The sequence below is a fragment of the Heterodontus francisci genome, chromosome 36 (genome assembly GCF_036365525.1).
Source record: "Heterodontus francisci isolate sHetFra1 chromosome 36, sHetFra1.hap1, whole genome shotgun sequence".
Lineage (NCBI taxonomy): Eukaryota > Metazoa > Chordata > Chondrichthyes > Heterodontiformes > Heterodontidae > Heterodontus > Heterodontus francisci.
This window is the reverse complement of record NC_090406.1, coordinates 20162494-20178807: the sequence shown is the minus strand read 5'-3', so window position 1 is coordinate 20178807 and position 16314 is coordinate 20162494. Positions and strand designations below refer to the sequence as shown.

At 43.9% G+C, this 16314-nt stretch overlaps 1 protein-coding gene and 1 long non-coding RNA gene across 9 annotated transcripts in view; one reads left to right on the top strand and one right to left on the bottom strand.

Annotated features, from left to right (window-relative positions):
- Window positions 1-8522: 8522 nt before the first annotated feature.
- On the bottom strand, window positions 8523-10033 carry LOC137351637 (uncharacterized). Its single transcript, XR_010969540.1, has 2 exons — window positions 9599-10033; window positions 8523-9004 (listed from the first exon to the last, which is right to left on the bottom strand). It is a non-coding gene; the product is annotated as an uncharacterized lncRNA (long non-coding RNA).
- LOC137351636 (BTB/POZ domain-containing protein 2) overlaps window positions 9015-16314 on the top strand; it is a 39003-nt gene continuing 31703 nt past the window's right edge. For 2 of the 8 annotated variants that reach the window (XM_068016283.1, XM_068016281.1), the window contains exon 1: window positions 9017-9720. In XM_068016283.1, the coding sequence (XP_067872384.1) occupies window positions 9296-9720 (425 nt within the window). In that variant the 5' untranslated portion in view covers window positions 9017-9295. Of the gene's footprint in view, window positions 9721-9756; window positions 14773-16314 lie in introns of those variants that run through there. The other 6 variants (XM_068016287.1, XM_068016280.1, XM_068016282.1 and 3 more) reach the window with 6 other exon arrangements.

Genomic DNA, 16314 nt, shown 5'->3' with positions numbered 1-16314 from the left:
CCGAGGCCAGGTCGAACTGGTCGCAGATGCTCATCAGTCTGCACACGGACAGCGGATCCGAGCAGAAGACGGTGACGTCATCCATGTACAGGGAGGTTTTAACCTGAGTGCCTCCGCTGCCTGGGATTGTCACCCCTCTTATGGGTTGACCTAATCAGTTTGGAAACTGTATAAACATAGGAACTTCGCAGTCGAAAAATTAGAAGTATTGAATTCCTCAACAATGCTTCTCACCTCATGGTGAAGAAAGCTAACTGCATGACAAGATAATTCTACTCTTAATCTAGGAGGTTTATCTTGTTAGGCAGGAGGCTTACTTGGGGAATTTAAGGTAACCGTTTATTTTGAACTTGATGGACATTCTAAGATATTCTGCTGTAACCTTGTCAAGGTTAAATTTTTTGGATTCTATTTTAGAAATAGGATTATGTTTTCCATCTCTTAGTAATCTTCAATGTTGTGATATACTTAGCCACTTAAAGTGTATTGCATGTTCAATTCTTTAATCAATTTGTAAATAAGTTAGTCCATCATCTCATGTAGTATTCTGTATACAATTGCAAGAACCTCTCTTTGTAGCTCCTTAAGTGGGGAGATACATATTAAAGAGAGAATCCCGGATGCATATAATTTCTGGTATATTTATGACCTAGCTGATGCTTATTAAAAAAGAGGCTATCCGAAAGATGGTAATATTCTCTGTTGATTTATGTTTATGTTTAGTGTTTAGAGATACAGCACTGAAACAGGCCCTTCGGCCCACCGAGTCTGTGCCGACCATCAACCACCCATTTATACTAATCCTACACTAATCCCATATTCCTACCACATCCCCACCTGTCCCTATATATCCCTACTACCTACCTATACTAGGAGCAATTTATAATGGCCAATTTACCTACCAACCTGCAAGTCTTTTGGCTTGTGGGAGGAAACCGGAGCACCCGGAGGAAACCCACACAGACACAGGGAGAACTTGCAAACTCCACACAGGCAGTACCCAGAATTGAACCCGGGTCGCTGGAGCTGTGAGGCTGCAGTGCTAACCACTGCACAGGGTCCCTCTTTGAGGGAGGGCTAGTCCAGTTCTTCAGAGCCAAACAAATGTCTGTGAGATTTGCCTGGTTTAAACTTAGATGAGAGAGATTACCGAAGAAGTGTTCCTGATTCGGTTTAGCTCCTATGAGGGTTTAAGGTCATAAATCACTTCAACCTCACCTGGAATATTCTGTACAGTTTTGGTCCCCTTATCTAAGGAAAGATATATTTGTCTTGATGGGAGGTTCGCTAGACTGATTCCTTGGGTGAGGGGATTGTCCTACGAGGAGAGATTGAGTAGACAAGGCCTATATTCCCCAGAACTTAGAAGAATGATAGGCGATCGCATTGAAACATAAAATTCTTAAAGGGCTTAAAAGGGTAGATGCTGGATGTTGCCTGGCTAGGGAGTCTAGAACTAGAGGGTCACAGTCTCAGAATAAGGGGTCAACCATTTCGGACTGAAATGAGAAATTTCTTCACTCATAAGATTGTGAATCTTTGGAATTTTCTACATCAAAGAGCTGTAGGTGCTTAGTCATTGAGTATATTTAAGACAGAGATCACTAAATTTTTGAATACAAAGGGAATTAAGGGATGAGGATAGTGCGGGAGGTTTTGAGGTAGAAGACCATCCATAATCTTATTGAATGACAGAGCAGGCTCAAAGAGTCAAATGGCCTACTCCTGTTTCTTAGGTTCTTATGACAACTGGAGTACTGTGAGCAATTCTGGGCACCACACCTTATGAAGGACATATTGGCCTTGGAGGGAATGCAGAATGATACCTGGACTCCAAGGGTTAAATTAAGAGGCAATATTACACAAACTAGGGTTGTATTCCCTGGAATTTAGAAGGTTAAGAAGTGATTTGATCGAAGTTTTCAAGATATTATGGGGAACAGATAGAAAGAAAATATTTTCAATGTTTGGGGAGTCTAGGACTGGGGCCATAGTCTAAAAATTAGACCCAGTCCTTTCAGTAGTGAAATTAGGAAACATTTCTACACACAAAGGGTGGTAGAAGTTTGGAACTCTCTTCTGCAAACAGCAATTTATACTAGATCAATTGTTAATTTTAAATTTGAGATTGATAGAAATTTGCTAACCAAAGCTATTAATATACGCAATATAAAAACAAATTGTAAGAGCTTTTATAAGTACATAAAAAGGAAGAGAGTAGCTAAAGTAAATATTTGTCCCTTAGAGGCAAAGACAGGAGAAATCATCATGGGGAATGAGGAAATGGCAGAGGCATTGAAAAAATATTTCATGTCTGTCTTCACAGTAGAAGTCACAAGTTCCATACCAGAAAAAGGCAGGAACCTAGAGGCTATAAAGAGTGAGGAAATTAAGGATATTGACATCAGTTGAGAAAAAATATTGGAGAAACTTGAGGGACTAAAATCTGACAAGTCCCGAGATCAGATGGCCTACATCTTAGGGTTCTAAAAGAGAGAGCTGCAGAGATAGTGGATGCACTGGCTATGATTTTCCAGAATTCCTTTGATTCAGGTATGGTCCCGTCAGATTGGAAGTTGGCAAATGTTACGCCGCTTTTCAAGAAAGGAGTTAGAGAGAAAACAGGGAACTACAGGCCAGTTGGCCTAACATCAGTCATTGAGAAGGTGCTGGAAACTATTATTAACGATGTCTTAACATTGCACTTGGAAAAGCATAGTATGATTAGAACAAGTTAGCATGGTTTTGCCAAAGGGAGATCCTGTTTGACAAATTTATTAGAGTTTTTTGAGGATGTAACTAGAAGGTGGATAAAGGGGAACCAGTAGATGTAGTATACCTGGATTTTCAAAAGGCATTTGATAAGGTGCCACATAAAAGTTTAATAGGCAAGATAAGCATGGCATCAGATCAAACATGAACAAGGAAACCTCCTGCTGATTATCACCTACCGCCCTCCCTCAGCTGATGAGTCAGTACTCCTCCATGTTGAACAGCACTTGGAGGAAGCACTGAGGGTGGCGAGGGCACAGAATGTACTCTGGGTGGGGGACTTCAATGTCCATCTCCAAGAGTGGCTCAGTAGCACCACTACTGACAGAGCTGGCCGAGTCCTAAAGGACATATCTGCTAGACTGGGTCTGCGGCAGGTGGTGAGGGAACCAACAAGAAGGGAAAACACACTTGACCTCGTCCTCACCAATCTGCCTGCCGCAGATGCATCTGTCCATGACAGTATTGGTAGGCGTGACCACCGCACAGTCGTTGTGGAGACGATCTCCCGCCTTCACATTGAGGATACCCTCCATCGTGTTGTGTGGCACGACTACCGTGCTAAATGGGATATATTTCGAACAGGTCTATAAATGCAAAACTGGGCATCCATGAGGCGCTGTGGGCCATCAGCAGCAGCAGAATTTTACTCAACCACAATCTGTAACCTCATGGCCCGGCATATCCCCCACTCTACCATTACCATCAAGCCAGGAGACCAACCCTGGTTAAATGAAGAGTGCAGGAGGGCATGCCAAGAGCAGCACCAGGCATACCTCAAAATGAGGTATCAACCTGGTGAAGCTACAACACAGGACTATCTGCGTGCCAAACTGCGTAAGCAGCATGCGATAGACAGAGCTAAGCGATCCCATAACCAATGGATCAGATCTAAGCTCTGCAGTCCTGCCACATCCAGCCGTGAATGAGCCCAGCACATCAGTGCGAAAGATAAGGCTGAAGCATTTGCAGCAATCTTCAGCCAGAAGTGCCGAGTTGGTGATCCATCTCGGCCCCATCCTGAGGTCCCCAGCGTCACAGATGCCAGACTTCAGCCAATTCGATTCACTCCATGTGATATCAAGAAACGACTGAAGGCACTGGATACTGCAAAGGCTATGGGCCCTGACAATATTCCGGCAATAGTACGGAAGACCTGTGCTCCAGAACTTGCCGCGCCCCTAGCCAAGCTGTTCCAGTACAGCTACAATACTGGCATCTACCCTGCAATGTGGAAAATTGCCCAGGTATGTCCTGTACACAAAAAGCAGGACAAGTCCAACCCGGTCAATTACCGCCCCATCAGCCTACTCTCTATCATCAGTAAAGCGATGGAAGGTGTCATCAACAGTGCCATCAAGCGACACTTGCTTAGCAATGACCTGCTCAGTGACCCTCAGTTTGGGTTCCGTCAGGGTCACTCAGCTCCTGACCTCATTACAGCCTTGGTTCGAACATGGACAAAAGAGCTGAACTCAAGAGGTGAGGTGAGCGTGACTGCTCTTGACATCAAGGCAGCATTTGACCGAGTATGGCATCAAGGAGCCCTAGCAAAACTGAGGTCAATGGGAATCAGGGGGAAAACCCTCTGCTGGCTGGAGTCATACCTAGCGCAAAGGAAGATGGTTGTGGTTGTTGGAGGTCAATCATCTGAGCTCCAGGACATCACTGCAGGAGTTCCTCAGGGTAGTGTCCTAGGCCCAACCATCTTCAGCTGCTTCATCAATGGCCTTCCTTCAATCATAAGGTCAGAAGTGGGGATGTTCGCTGATGATTGCACAATGTTCAGCGCCATTCGTCACTCCTCAGATACTGAAGCAGTCCGTGTAGAAATGCAGCAAGACCTGGACAATATCCAGGCTTGGGCTGATAAGTGGCAAGTAACATTTGAGCCACACAAGTGCCAGGCAATGACCATCTCCAACAAGACAGAATCTAACCATCTCCCCTTGACATTCAACGGCATTACCATCGCTGAATCCCCCACTAGCAACATCCTAGGGGCTACCATTGACCAGAAACTGAACTGGAGTAGCCATATAAATACTGTGGCTCCAAGAGCAGGTCAGAGGCTAGGAATCCTGTGGTGAGTAACTCACCTCCTGACTCCCCAAAGCCTGTCCACCATCTACAAGGCACACGTCAAGTGATGGAATACTCTCCACTTGCCTGGATGGGTGCAGCTCCAACAACACTCAAGAAGCTCGACACCATCCAGGACAAAGCTGCCCACTTGATTGGCACCCCATCTACAAACATTCACTCACTCCACGCACCGACACACAGTGAGTGCAGTGTGTACCATCTACAAGATGCACTGCAGCAATGCACCAAGGCTCCTTAGACAGCACCTTCCAAACCCGCGACCTCTACCATCTAGAAGGACAAGGACAGCAAATGCATGGGAACACCACCACCTGCAAGTTCCCCTCTAAGTCACACACCATCCTGACTTGGAACTATATCACCGTTCCTTCACTGTCGCTGGGTCAAAATCCTGGAACTCCCTTCCTGACAGCACTGTGAGTGTACCTACCCCATGTGGACTGCAACGGTTCAAGAAGGCAGCCCACCACCACCTTCTCAAGGGCAATTAGGTATGGGCAATAAATGCTGGTCTAGCCAACGACCCCCACATCCCATGAATGAATTTTTAAAAAGGGCTCATGATGTTGGGGGGAATATATTAGCATAGACAGAGGATTGGTTAACAGACAGGAAGCAGAGAGTGAGCATAAATGCAGCATTTTCAAGTTGGCAGGCAGTGAATAGTGGGGTGCTACAAGGATCAGTGCTGGGGCCTCAGCTATTTACACTCTATATTAATGACTTGGGTGAAGAGACAGAGCATAATGTATCTGTTTGCTGATGATGCAAAGCTCGGTGGAAAGGTAAGCTGCGGAGAGGATGTAGAGAGGCTGCAAAGAGATATAGATGGGTTAAATGAGTGGGCAACAAGATGGCAAATGGAGTATAATGTAGGGAAGTGTGAAGTCGTTCACTTTGTTCGTAAAAATAGAAAAGCAGAATATTTTTAAAAGGTGTGAAATTGGTAAGTGTTGATGTTCAGAGAGACTGGGGGGTACTCATACAAGGAACGAACAAAGTTAACATGCAGGTGCAGCAGGCTATTAGGAAGGCAAATGGGATGTTGGCCTTTATTGCAAGAGGTTTGGAGTACAGGAGTAAAGAAGTATTACTAAACTTGTACAGGGCTTTGGTGAGACCACACCTGGAATACTGTGTGCAGTTTTGGTCTCCACGTTTAAGAAAGGATATACTTGCACTGGAGGCAGTGCAGCAAAGATTTACTAAATTGGTCCCTGGGATGAGGGGGTTGTCCTGTGATGAGAGGCTGAGTAAACTGGGCCTATATTCTCTGGAGTTTAGAAAAACAAGAGGCAATCTAATTGAGACATACAAAATTCTGAGGTGAGGTGAGAGTGACTACCCTTGACAGCAAGGCAGCATTTGACTGAGTATGGCATCAAGGAGCCCGAGCAAAACTAAGGTCAATGGGAATCAGGGGGAAACCCTCCGCTGGTTGGAGACATACCTAGCGCAAAGGAAGATGGTTGTGGTTGTTGGAGGTCAATCATCTGAGCTCCAGGACATCACTGCAGGAGTTCCTCAGGGTAGTGTCCTAGGCCCAACCATCTTCAGCTGCTTCATCAATGGCCTTCCTTCAATCATAAGGTCAGAAGTGGGGATGTTGGCTGATGATTGCACAATGTTCAGCACCATTCATGACTCCTCAGATACTGAAACAGTCCGTGTAGAAATGCAGCAAAACTTGGACAATATCCAAGCTTGGGCTGATAAGTGGCAAGTAACATTCGTGCCACACAAGTGCCAGGTAATGACCATCTCCAATAAGAGAGAATCTAACCCTTGACATTCAATGGCATTACCATCGCAGAATCCTCCACTATCAACATTCTAGGGGCTACCATTGACCAGAAACTGAACTGGAGTAGCCATATTAATACCGTGGCTACAAGAGCAGGTCAGAAGCTAGGAATCCTGTGGCGAGTAACTCACCTTCTGATTCCTCAAAGCCTGTCCACCATCTACAAGGCACAAGTCAGGAGTGTGATGGAATATTCTCCACTTGCCTGGATGGGTGCAGCTCCAACAACATTCAAGAAGCTCGACACCATCCAGGACAAAGCAGCCTGTTTGATTGGCACCCCATCTACAAACATTCACTCTCTGTGGCAGCAGTGTGTACCATCTACAAGATGCACAGCAGCAATGCACCAAGGCTCCTTAGACAGCACCTTCCAAACCCGTGACCTCTGCCAACTAGAAGGACAAGGACAGCAAATGCATGGGAACAACACCACCTGCAAGCTCCCCTCCAAGTCACACACCATCCTGACTTGGAACTATATCGCTGTTCCTTCACTGTTACTGGGTCAAAATCCTGGAACCATCTTCCTAACAGCACTGTGGGTGTACCTACCCCACATGGACTGCAGCGGTTCAAGAAGGCAGCTCACCACCATCTTTTCAAGGGCAATTAGGGATGGGCAATAAATGCTGGCCTGGCCAGCGACGCCCACATACCATGAATGAATTTTTTTTAAATTCTGAAAGGGCTTGATAGGGTAGAAGCTGAGAGATTGTTCCCACTGGTCAGGGAATCTAAAGCACCGGGACACAGGATAAGGGGACTAAGATGAGGAGAAATTACTTCACTCAAAGGGTTGTGAATCTTTGGAATTCTCTACCCCAGAGGGTTGTGAATGCTTCATCATTGAATACAATTAAGGCTGGGTTAGATAGATTTTGTGTCTCGCAGGGAATCAATGGATATGGGGAGCGGGCAGGAAAGTCCAATTGAAACCCAAGATCAGCCGTGATCGTATTGAATGGCAGAGCAGGCTCGATGGGCCATATGGTCTACTTCTGCTCCTATTTCTTGTGTTCTTGTGTTAATATGGGGCATATGGAATTAGGTCACAGGTCAGCTATGATTTCACAGAATTACAGAATTATTACAGTGCAGAAGGAGGCCATTCCGCACATCGTGTCTGCACTGACTTTCCAAATAAGCATTTCACCTACAATGAATGTGGAACAGGCTTGAGGGGCTAGATGGCCTACTCCTGTTCCTATATTGTGAACAATTACTACATTTTTCTATCCCTTTAATGACTAGATGCAACCCCATAAGAACTGATCCTTTGCCAGATTTTCTGAATCCTACAATAGACCAAACTCACTGGGAAAGCCTTTCATTTAACTGAAGCCAATTCAATGAAATGGATGGCCTCCCATTGGAAAATTGAGGCAGATCAACCATCAGCAGCCGCAGGCAATGACAAGCTTGGCAACTGGATCAGCTCAACCCTATTTTTCCCATTGTCAGAAAATGTTGCTTATGCTTCAATTTTGATGATTAATTTTTACTTACCTAGCCCAATGTGTCCCACATGTAATCAAAAGCACCTGAGAACTTCAACAGACTGATCATGTTTGACAGAGACTGGGTAGAATGTGGAATGTGCTACCATATGGAGTTGAATAGCATAGATGCATTTAAGGGGAAGATAGATAAACATATGAGGGAGAAAGGAATAAAAGTATATGCTGATGTGCTTAAATAAAGTAAGGTGGGAGGAGGCTTGTGTGAAGCATAAACACTGACACAAACCAGTTGGGCTGACTGGCCTGTTTCTGTGCTGTAAATTCTGTATAATTCTATGTATTATAGCCTGAGAACACCACCACCAGGAAAACAACACTACAAAGCAATTATTAACGTCTTTTATCAACAATAATTTTGTACATCAAATTTTTAATATAGTTATATAGTATAGCACACAATACACTCTGTTGTCTTCATATTCAGTTTCTTACTCTGCTCTTTGATTTTTTTTTCTGTTTGTTGTGTCCTCTCTTTTGTCATTTACACTTCTGTTTCTTTGGTGCTTTGTGATCATCACTGTTGGTGGTGGGTTGCATAACTATCTTTGCAGAAATCAGCTCATCCAGTTGACCAGAAACAAACTTCACCACATCCATCATGCCCTTTTCCAATCTTCCTTCCTTCATTGTCACTTTAACCACCTCGATGAAGATTTTCAGAGGGACCACAATTGGATACAACATGCTTCAAGTTCTCCTTTTTTAAGTGCAGTTTTGATGGTGATTGGTTGGCATGTGCACCGCATTGTCATGTTTAGTCATAAGGCTCACTTGTGGACTCCTATGTTCTGAGAAGTTGCTGAGATAAAAAAAGATTCAAAGGGTCACAGGGGAGTCAGACTCCAAGCAGAAGCAAAATGCAATCCAGTGGATTTGCAGGTGATAATTTCAGCAAGGGGGCTGAGGGCAGTGGGTCACTTTATATTCAAAAGATATAAAACAAGGCTCATGATATTTATTCATCTGTTATTTAAAAGACAGATGAGAGTGGTGGATGGAAGGGTGCCCTCAATGGGGAGTTAGACTTTGATCTGCCTTTAAGGAGGGCCATGCTCTGCAGCTGCTGTTTGTAAACAGATGCCACTTCAAGATGGCGGCGGGAGGGAGCAACCTCAGCGCCTGCAACCGAGTCAACATCCCGAATGGCGGCGGCTTGGGGAGTCCGAGCTTGGGTACCGGCTCCTCGCCGCCACCCTCGCTGGCCGGGGCTGGGCCGGGAGGGGCAGCAGCAGCAGCCGCCGCCGTGGTGATTTACCGGGAACCCATGTACAACTGGCAGGCCACCAAGACGACGGTTAAGGAGCGCTTCGCCTTCCTGTTCAACAACGAGATCCTGAGCGACGTGCACTTCCTGGTGGGCAAGGGGATGGGGACGCAGCGCATCCCCGCTCACCGCTTCGTGCTGGCCGTCGGCAGCGCCGTCTTCGACGCCATGTTCAACGGCGGCATGGCCACCACCTCCACCGAGATCGAGCTGCCCGACGTGGAGCCCGCCGCCTTCCTCGCCCTTCTCAAGTGAGTGCGGCCTCCGGGCCAGGCCGGAGCGTGCGGGCGGGGACGGGAGGGCAGTTAATCCGCTTCATTTATTTAAATCGACACCGGGGTCGAGGCCCATCGCCGCGCTCTGGTAAACCCACAGTCCGAGCGGCAGAAAAGCTTTAGGATCGCGGCCAATTGTTTAGCGAAGGATTTGGGGGAAGAAAACGTGCAGATTTATCCTCTCTTTTATTTTTCAATGTTTACATCCTTTTTTGACACAACTATAGGCTTCGACATTTAAAAGTTGATCCCCCCACCCGGTGAATGTGTTTTTGAAATTTAATTTCTATGTTGTATTTGTCGTCTGTTCAAATTCAACAGTTACACGGTTAAGGACGGCGCAGTTGAAGGTTTTTGAAGTGGTTCACGCCCTTTTTGTGTGTCGCGGGGGAGGCGGGAGGGCGGATTTTTGTATCTTGAGGGCTTCATTCATACAGTCAGCAGAAGGTTGCAGCACTGTTCAGGATGGTGGTGCTCTGCTGAGTAAGTGGGGATTTGCTTAAGGCAGACTTGCCCTTTTTAAGGTACTGAAATTGCATTGTACCACTCTAGGTTTTTGGGCGAGGTGAGGTCATGTTCAGTGCAGGATAATGCAGCTACGCTTGTGTGGGGTTAATTTTTTTTTTGGTTGACGGGGAGAGGCTTATTTTCCATACTTATTACGCAGGAAAAACGAAGGCAAGATGGCTAATTCACTGCAGAGCATTAAAGCTGTTCTCCCTCATCAAACTGAAGATTCTTCCTGCAAATTGGATTCCTGTAAAAATCGCAGTGTTGTGCTATAACTTTGATTTTAGCAAGTGTGGCATCAACATTTTCTAGAGAGGAACCAGACTTCTCTTTATTGCTGCACCCAGTTTTTCTTCCACTGTTGCATCATTGTGTGGAAGTAAAATTAATGATATAAAAGCAAAATACTGTGGATGCTGGAAATCTGAAATAAAAACAAGAAATGCTGGAATCACTCAGCAGGTCTGGCAGCATCTGTGGAAAGAGAAGCAGAGTTAACATTTCGGGTCAGTGACCCTTCTTCGGAACTGACAAATATTAGAAAAGTCACAGATTATAAGCAAGTGAGGTGGGGGTGGGGCAAGAGATAACAAAGGAGAAGGTGTATACTGGACCAGGCCAATCTGGCCTGGTCCAATCTACACCTTCTCCTAAAATTAATGATTGTCGCCAGGCTCTCCGTTCCACCCCCCCCCAAAAAAAAACCTTTGGTGACAGCGTGTTTTATGCTCCTATATAGGCTGTGCGCTCTTTGGTGCAATATATGGCAAACTTACACCACACTGGGTTGGAGTTTTGTATCCTGTAAAGACCACCTTGGTGTGACGGTCACTGTTGATGTGCATCTTACTTTAGTAAGAATTTGAGCAATGATTAGTAAGAAATTGAGCAATGATGCATGGCTCAAGACAGTATAGCCAACACTGTCTCTGCAAATTAAAATTTTCTACTGGCTGCCAAATTTGTATGACTTACTTTCTGACCACTGTGTTCCTTCAGTGCCAGTCTTTCAAAAGCTTATTTAAATTAACTGCTATTATCTGTGGTGGTAGGATGGCAGCATTAATCATCATGTATATTTACATGTATCAGTGTAATTTTTGTTTGAGCCTAGGCAATGTGGTAGACTATTCAACTATGGGAGTCGTTAAACTTGACCCTGATCTTGCCTAATGTCGAAGCTATCAGGGGGCCACTAGCTGCAGAGCAGGAACGGGAACCTTGGATAATATTTTCTTCCTCTCCCTAGGTTAGGGAGGGCAGTTGCAGCCCTGGGAATTGATTGTGACCCTTTTGTTCTGCATGACCTAATTTTAAATAGGATGAGTATGCTTTCCCTGGGAGGCTGTTAGGGAAACCCCTTCAGCACGTGGGGTTTCCATTCTGTCTGTGTGTGTCTCTCTTTTTCTCTCTCTCTCTCTCTCTCTCTCTCTCTCTCTCTCTCTCTCTCTCTCTCTCTTTCTCTCTCTCAGTTCAACTGACCCTTTTGGTAGCTGCAGAGGGTACAGTTATACAAATTTAATGAGAAGTTTAAAAGATAAGAAAATGGTACAAATGCTTAAGATATTCATGGTGGCTTGTGGATGTTGCAGCATTTTTCCACCATATTCCATGTCCAGCAGTGGTGAAAGTAAGGAGCAGTAAAATCCTGCTTCCGTTGCCAACCACAACTTTCTTCCCTCATGTCCGGAAGGTGGTGACGCACACGAGGGTACAATTCAATGGGCAGCATACACCTTTCAGTGCCCAACCCAAGTTCCTGGGCTGGTATGTGAGTGTTGGCAGAATACTTGCTGCATAGGAATACAATTTTGTTCTCCACTCATGTCCATACAGTTGTTATTTACAGACTACTGCTAAAAAGCAATCCAGGAATAAGAACCTTAAGTTGTGCTTTAGTTACCGTTGTGACAGAAATCAGCAGACCAATAATTAAACTGTTCCTCTTCTGTGTAACTCATTATCTCAGTGCATTTACTCATCAAGCCATAACATTTTGCATCAGTGGAATTCATGAGCAAATGGTCCTGACTGTTTAGTGACCTAAGTGTTTGGTTGGCCATGCTCCTGTGAAGGGATTGACATTATGTTAAGGGCTTTTTAAAATTCTTTTGTGGAATATGGGCATCGCTGGCTAGGAAAGCATTTATTGCCCGTCCGTAATTACCTTTGAGAAGGTTGTGGTGAGCTGTCTTCTTGACAGCTGCAGTCCTTGGGGTGTAGGTACTGTTAGGAAGGGAGTTCCAGGATTTTGACCCAGCGACAGTGACGGAAAGGCGATAAAGTTCCAAGTCAGGATGGTGTGTGTCTTGAATGGGAGCTTGCAGATGGTGGTGTTCCCATGCATCTGCTGCCCTTGTCCTTCTAGGTAGTAGAGGGTCACTGGTTTGGAAGATGTTGTTGAAGGAGCTTTGGTGAGTTGCTGCAGTGCATCTTGTACTGCTGCCACTGTGGTGGAGGGAGTGAATGTTGAAGGTGGTGGATGGGATGCCAGTCAAGCGGGCTGCCTTGTCCCTGGATGGTGGCGAGCTTCTTGAGTGTTGTTGGAGCTGCACTCATCCAGGCAAGTGGAGAGTATTCCATCACACTCCTGACTTGTGCCTTGTAGATGGTGGACAGGCATTGGGGAGACAGGGGGTGAGTTACTCGCCACAGAATTCCTAGCCTCTGACCTGCTCTTGCAGTCCTGTTCAGTCTCTGGTCAGTGGTAAGCCCTGGAATGTTGATAGTGGGGGAATTCAGCGATGGTAATGCCATTGAACATCAAGGGGAGGTGATTAGATTCTCTCTTGTTTGAGATAGTTATTGCCTGGCACTTGTGCGGCACAGATGTTACTTGCCACTTATCAGCCCAAGCCTAGATGTTATACAAATGCAAATTGTTGTAAACTGAGTTGGTTTCTTTCTCTGATGTAGATATGAACCTGATCTTAGTCAATAAAAGGCAAGGGCAGAGATGCTAAGTCTCTGTGTTTATTGTTCCAAATTATTGTTCGATTTGGTGAAATTAATATACAAATTGAATGCCGATTTTGGGATTTGGGAAGATTATTTGAAAGATGATTGACCTTAAATTCAGTCGTATTTTCAAGCATGTGAGCCATTTCTTGATTTATGATCAAGTTTAAAGTTGCAAAGTAACTCTCCTGGTTTCCAAGTAAAATATTTATTCAGGTGCAAAATTAACAGTCCACAAAATAGAAACGAGTAATTTTAGCAGTATGTCACTAATCATAAAGTATCTTTATTTTGTGCTACACTTTGCAATAGTGTATTTCATCATGCCCAAAGTTTTTCATAGAAATTTACAGCACGGAAGGTGTCCATTTGGCCAGTCATGTCCATGTAGGCCAACAAGTAGCTATCCAGCCTAATCCCACTTTCTAGCTCTTGGTCTGTAGTCTTGTAGGTTATGGCTCTTCATCTGACTATTCTGTTGCTGCTTTTATTTATTTATTTTTCTTCAGCTGCTAGCTCTCTTGGCTCAGATCTCCCTCAGTCAGGGTTAAATAAAAACCAGAACCGTTAGGTTTTTTTCGGCCAGGCCTAGGGAGACTTGTTTTTCCTGGCAATAGGTGCCAGCCCCTCTCGTCCAACTGTACCCAGTGAAAGCACTGAATCTCAATCTAGACACACCCTCTTGATTTTTATCATTTAAATAGCCCTGTTCCATACACATTTGGTACATCATAGTATTGCTAATGTCATGACAAAATTGTTGCACACGCATGGTGAGTAATTTGATAGAAACATTCTGCATACACTTCTTTGAAGCTAATTCATAGAGATATTGGTATTACATTCAGAAACTGGAGCCCTTGACCACCCCAGTTGTGGGTGCTTTGTTAGAATTATGTTGAGATTTTTGGTAATTTTGCAAAAACAAATCAAGACACAGCCTTGAAGGAGAGTTGTGGTTTTATTTCAATGTCATTTTAATGCACCCATCTTTCTTCAGCCAGCCCAATCACCTTTCGAGCCTCTCTGCCAGTAGAGCAATAATTTTTATGTGACAGATTATTAGTGATTGAATTATTGATACCACCAGTACCAATTTGGAGCATGTTTCTTTGAGTTCAGTTTCCTACTGTACACTGGCAGTTCTGCCCGGATTACCAATTAGTTTCTTCGAATTCTGATCATCTGCACTATTTTTTTGTGATGCTTTTGCCTGTTTTCTGATTTAGCTGCAGGAACTCATTTGTGCCCATAAAAATGAAGGATGTTATTGGGGAATTCAATTTAATTTAAAAAAAAAATACATCTGATATAGCGGGGATCAAATAAGAAATATGAAGCAAAATTATATGATTATTGGCCTGTCTGATTTCTGCTGTTTTTATTGAGCTGGATTTTGCTGTCAGTGGCGAAGTAATGGCACTCGCCACTGACGCTGAATAAAACTCCCCACCGATGATCACCGTGGCGTGGATTTTCCCTTTCCCGATGTCCGTTTGAATCTGGCGCCAAGTCGAGGGGCTCTCTGGGTGTCCAACAACAATGATGTCACCAATCGGGGTAAGCAGCCAGTCTCAATGAAGTATTCCCATAGACAGCAAATCAAGAAGTAAAAGGCACAATCCCTTTACTTTTAATAAATTTTACAGACAGTGCAATAAATGATTGGGACATACATGCAGGATCACACAATTTAAGATAGAAGCTAAAATACTATAAACTTTAAAAAAAATTTAAGAATGTGGAATTTCTTCAGATGGAGAAATTTGATATTCAGCAAATATAAAATTACATTTTCAGGGCCAATGAAGCTGTTTAGCAGTAATTATGAACTTAATACAGTGTTTAAAAGCCCAGTTACAACTGATTCAACAAGCTATATTTTGTCAAGGGTTTTTACAGTGAAACTAAGAGCATAACAGTGGAAGTTCAATGATTTCTAATTGATGCAGACTAGGCAGACCTCAACAGTGTGTCTTCTGGAGAACCAGTAGAATCACTGACAGCAGCTTCTAGATTTCCCCATTTAACTGCGCATGCATGGACTCGCACTTTCAGAGGAGTAATGATGGCAAACATTGACATTTTCAGCATCTTTACTATTGCAAAATCCAGGCCAATATACTTAAAGGCTTACCTAAGAGAAGGTGTACAGAAATACTTTTGAGCTTTCCCTGATATCTACTAGCTACTAAAATCAAATTTGCGCATGTTTTTAAAAATCATCCATTGCCACGTGGCAGAATAAATGCAAGTACATTTCTCGAGCTCAATTTTAAAGCACTGTTGCATCTGAGAGCATGAAACAGGATAAGGTGTACATCATTGGTAGATCTTAATGATTTTTGATTTCACCATCTCTGATCATTTTATTCCTATGTACACAAAAAAGCCATGCAAAAAACACAAAGCACACCTACTGGGATTGTAGCTATGGATAGTTGATATTTCTGTTAATTTTGTACCCAGCGAGGCTGCTGAGTTGGTTCTTCAGTTCAATATTTTGGTGATCTGAAAAGAAGGTAAAGTTCTGTACATTCAAATCATCAACAATGTTTTTGACTCCTAGACGCAATGACAATCTTTGATAGTGTATCAGTGGCTCCTTAGCCAGGAGAACAAAACATGGAGGGAGCCGAAGCAAACGTGTTATACATTTTTCCAGACGATAGGATTCAGAGGTGGTGTATCCTAGTAACTAAGGACAAGAACCAGCCTTTGATGATCCAAGTCAATAACCTCAATGCAATAGGTATCCAAAGATATGGCATCCAGGGATAGAGACATCACTTTGTTGGAACCCTTGAACATGGAGATGAACCTTAAGATACCTTCAAGTGGTTCTCCGAGACAGTTTATCATTTCTAAAATATTTCTGTTGATTGTGGATCAGATTTAGGAGGATAGACTCTGCATTCCTCCAATGCTGTTGAAATCCTATTAAAGAGAGATGATTCTATATGCTTTATATTGCATCTAGTTTATAGTGCTCTTCATTGCCCCACAGCGACGGAGTATTTCCTTACATTACAACATTGACTACACTTCAAAAGTACTTATTGGCAGTGATGTGCTTTGGGACATCCTGAAGTATGAAACCAA